At 26.5% G+C, this 4177-nt stretch overlaps 1 protein-coding gene across 1 annotated transcript; it reads left to right on the top strand.

Moving 5' to 3' along the window:
- Positions 1 to 833: 833 nt before the first annotated feature.
- Positions 834 to 3634, top strand: LOC130809671 (homeobox-leucine zipper protein ATHB-12-like). Its single transcript, XM_057675426.1, has 2 exons — positions 834 to 1395; positions 1750 to 3634. Exons 1-2 carry the CDS (start codon positions 1033 to 1035, stop codon positions 2137 to 2139), a joined length of 753 nt encoding a protein of 250 aa, XP_057531409.1. The 5' UTR covers positions 834 to 1032; the 3' UTR covers positions 2140 to 3634.
- Positions 3635 to 4177: the final 543 nt, after the last annotated feature.

Genomic DNA, 4177 nt, shown 5'->3' with positions numbered 1-4177 from the left:
TTATGTAAAAACTAACATAAACTTAACTGTCATCCTCTTTATCAAATCAATATTTGATAATTTTAAATTGTACTCGACATTGAAATGTATCCTAGTCAATATTTATTTATTATAATTACATTTTTAGATCTCAGCTTGGTGAACAAACTATTTACACAAGTGCTATGTATAAGTTATAATACAATTAATAATAAATTTGAGATTAAAATTATATTAGGACCGAGTATTCATTTCATATTTTACACTAAAACGTTTTTCAATCTAGTCTGGTCTAAAAGATAAAAAATCAGGACCAGATTGAAAACTATAATTTTCAAAAAAATTACGAGTATTTTATTTTATATTTTACACTGAAACGGTTTTCAGTCTAGTCCGGTCTAAAAAATAAAAAATCAATACCAGATTAAAAATCATAATTTTCAAAAAAATTACATCAGCGTTTAGACTGTAGAACAAACCAAATATCTAAACTACAATTTGGTCATATTTGATTTGCGGTTTACATCAAGCTTAGTTCAACCCTACTAATAAGTGTCTTATTTACTATAGCATGCTTTTTATACATTAATTCAATTTAAAAAATCTCTAACATTGTACATAATAAGTCTCTAAATTATACATAATTAAAAATTAAAAAATATTAATATTGATAAAATTTATATTAAGACGCTACATATTATATTTTATAAACATATATTGAGTATAAGAGAGGTTATTACTTATTATAGTGTTATTTTTAATTTTAAATAGAAAATGAATATAATTTTAAAAAGAAAGAGAATATGGACAACTTTTACAAGGCACTAGAAGAAAAGAACCACACGTTAGCATACCTTATTGGCTTTATTGTATTTATAAATTGATAAAAAATTCGTAAGGCCAATAGTAAAGGATCTCCCACACACAGAAGGTCACGTTATATAAAAACCTGTTAGTACCATCAGATCCCAATTAAAAACACACTTTATTTTGTGTACTTAAAAATAAATCAGCCCTTGAAGGGCATTATATAATTAGCACGCATATGCTAAGATGATGTTCGATGAAGGACAATATTACTCCCCTTCCGACGTGTTTAGTTGCATAAACTCGATCCCAAATTCGAGGAAAATAAAGATGAAGATGTTGAACAAGAGAAGATTTAGCGACGAACAAGTGAAATCACTCGAATCAATATTCAAGAATGAAACTAAACTCGAACCTAAGAAGAAAGTTCAAGTTGCTCGCGAGCTTGGTTTGCAACCACGACAAGTTGCAATTTGGTTTCAAAACAAACGAGCACGATACAAGTCTAAACAACTTGAGAAAGATTACGACACTTTGAGAGCTAATTATAACTCCCTTGCAAAACGATACGATGAACTCAACAAGGAGAAACAATCTTTATTCGTCCAGGTACATATTTGTATGTTCAAATGTAGGCAATTTTATTTTTTATTTTACTTTTTTGTATTAGAGAATATAACATATTATGGAACTTCAAAATCAATTTAAACTTTTGGTTGAGTTGGTTTTTTGATCTGCTCTGTTACCGTATCAAGAAACTAACTCAAACAAAAGTATAAGTTGATGGTTAATTCTGACCGCTTTAGAATAAGTTATATATTCTAACACGTTGTAATTCTTAGAGGTTCAAATGTATACGGCTTTATTCATGTAAACTCAAAGGCTTTTAAACCAATTCGACGATGTTACACAATTTAATATTAATATTATTGAAGATTAATGTTTTTATATGAAAATTTGCAGCTACAAAAACTAAGAGAACAAGCAGAGAAGGAACAAGGAGGAGCAAGCAATGAAAATGAAAGTGATTTATCAAAGGAAGAAATTAAATCAGAGAGTGAAAACAATAATAAAACAACAAAAAATGATGAAAAATTTGAAGAAAAACCAGCTTTATCATTAGAAGGATCAGAATATGGGGCATGTAGCATCTTATCAGATGAAGGATCAAGTGAAAATACAAATTATTTCACAATGGAAGATGAAACAGATCATATATTAAGAATGGTACAACAACCAGTTGATCATCATGATTCTTTTACATCAGGAGATCAAGGGTGGGATGATCTTCATTCTCATAGTTTATTTGATAGACCAGTTGATAGTTTTCAATGGTGTGATTTTTGGTCTTAATTTACTCGATATTCAGGGTAAAATTGTGTACATCTAATCCTCTCCGTACCCTATTCGCGGGATTTGTATTAGGGTTATGCTTATAAATAGTTATATGATTGTAGCTTGTAAGCATTAGTTGGGGTAAAAGAGTGGGATTTTAAGGTTTATGTAGTGTTAGATTTGATTGAATTAGACTCACTCTTGGAAGATGGTATGTATTTAGTGAAGTATGTATATACATACAAGATAGTAGAATGAGTCATGAATAAAAAGAAAGTAGGGGAATTGGAGAGAATAATGTAGGGGAATTGTGGCAAATTGATGACGCAAGTTAAAACTAAGATAAGAACTACTCTAAAACATGAAACCAACTAAAATTTGAGATTTGCTTCATTTTTAATCACTAGAAATTTCAAAATTGATGGAAAATATCATGAGTTTTCAATTTTAAAAATTAAAATCAAACAAGATTTTAGTTTTAATTTGTATATATAATTGAGACCAAAGCCTGAAAATATGACTATGTAATTACTTAACTAGTACAAGTCATTCCATGAATAAGTTGATTAGACCATGATATTTCAAAGATTGGTTGTGAAATACGTTTACAGAGAATGTTAAAATCTTAATCCCAATTATATAATAAAAACCTAAACAAATTATCGTAAAGATCATCGCTAATATTATAAAATCATAATCTTATAAGTAAAAACAGACAGTTATTATTCACGATTGATTACAAAGCATAGGTGATTTGGACTAAAGTTTAATTTGATTATCAAGATAGTTTTTGATCTAACTTCAAGTAACAAAACACTATTTAACGTGCGAAAAAAAACTACAAACTCATGTACGTTCCCTTCAGCTTTATTGGTTGAAATGGTCTGTATACATGTTATTAGAAGTCAATGTGACTATCAAAATATGTCCACTATTACTATTTCACTAATACTCCCTCTGTCTAGTCCGTCCTCTTTGATTTGTATCAAAGAGAAAGAGAGGTAAAGAGAATGAGATTTATTTTTAAGAAAGTGGTAATAAATAAATAGAGAGAATGAATTGTGCGGATGAAATTAAAAGAGAGTTAAAATGTATGTGTGGGATTAAAAGAAAGTGATAGGTCTTTTATCCAAAAATAGAAATGATGCAAAATTAAGTGGGATGAACCAAAATGGAAAATACTGTAAGTTCAATGGGACAGAGAGTAGTTTATTGTATTTGAAATGATTTTGAACAAGAGGCCCTAACAGTAATAAGGTTAGAAATTTATAATATTAATGTTTTATTTTTTTATTAGGGAGTAGACTAATAACGGGAAAAAGAATTAATTACAAAGTAAAAATTCGTATTCTGCTTGTAGGAATAGTAATGAACTTCTTATTCTATGATCATTAAGTTATAAAGCACTTTAAAGATTAGCTTACAATAATAATATCAATTGAAAACTTGATTTTTATTTGTAGGTGTATGACAATTTTTCTAGTGATATTTTTTTCACAACAGTACTTGAGAATCTATGATGAAATTCACAATGAGAAAGAAACAAAATTATTATAGAATAAATGTTTACGTATTCTTGTAGATTGCAAAATCAAAAACTAGATAAAGAGCTTAAAAACTTCTTTTAAGTGTTCAAGTTAGGGAGAAAGAAACAAGATTATTGTAGGAAATCTCAAATATAGAGTAAATGTTGTCTTTAAATCCAACTTCTAAAATATATATATATATATATATATATATATATATATATATATATATATATATATATATATATATATATATATATATATATATATATATATATATATATATATATATATATATATATATATATATATATATATATACATACATATATATATATATATATATATATATATATATATATATATATATATATATTATATATATATATATATATATATATATATATATATATATATATATATATATATATATATATAACATATTCAATCAGTATCAATGAATAAACATAGGCAATGTAATTTCCCAATAATTGATACAATAATCATATTTTATAAACATATGCGACTGT

The sequence above is a fragment of the Amaranthus tricolor genome, chromosome 4, assembly GCF_026212465.1.
Source record: "Amaranthus tricolor cultivar Red isolate AtriRed21 chromosome 4, ASM2621246v1, whole genome shotgun sequence".
NCBI lineage: Eukaryota > Viridiplantae > Streptophyta > Magnoliopsida > Caryophyllales > Amaranthaceae > Amaranthus > Amaranthus tricolor.
This window is presented reverse-complemented; position numbering and strand designations above follow the sequence as displayed.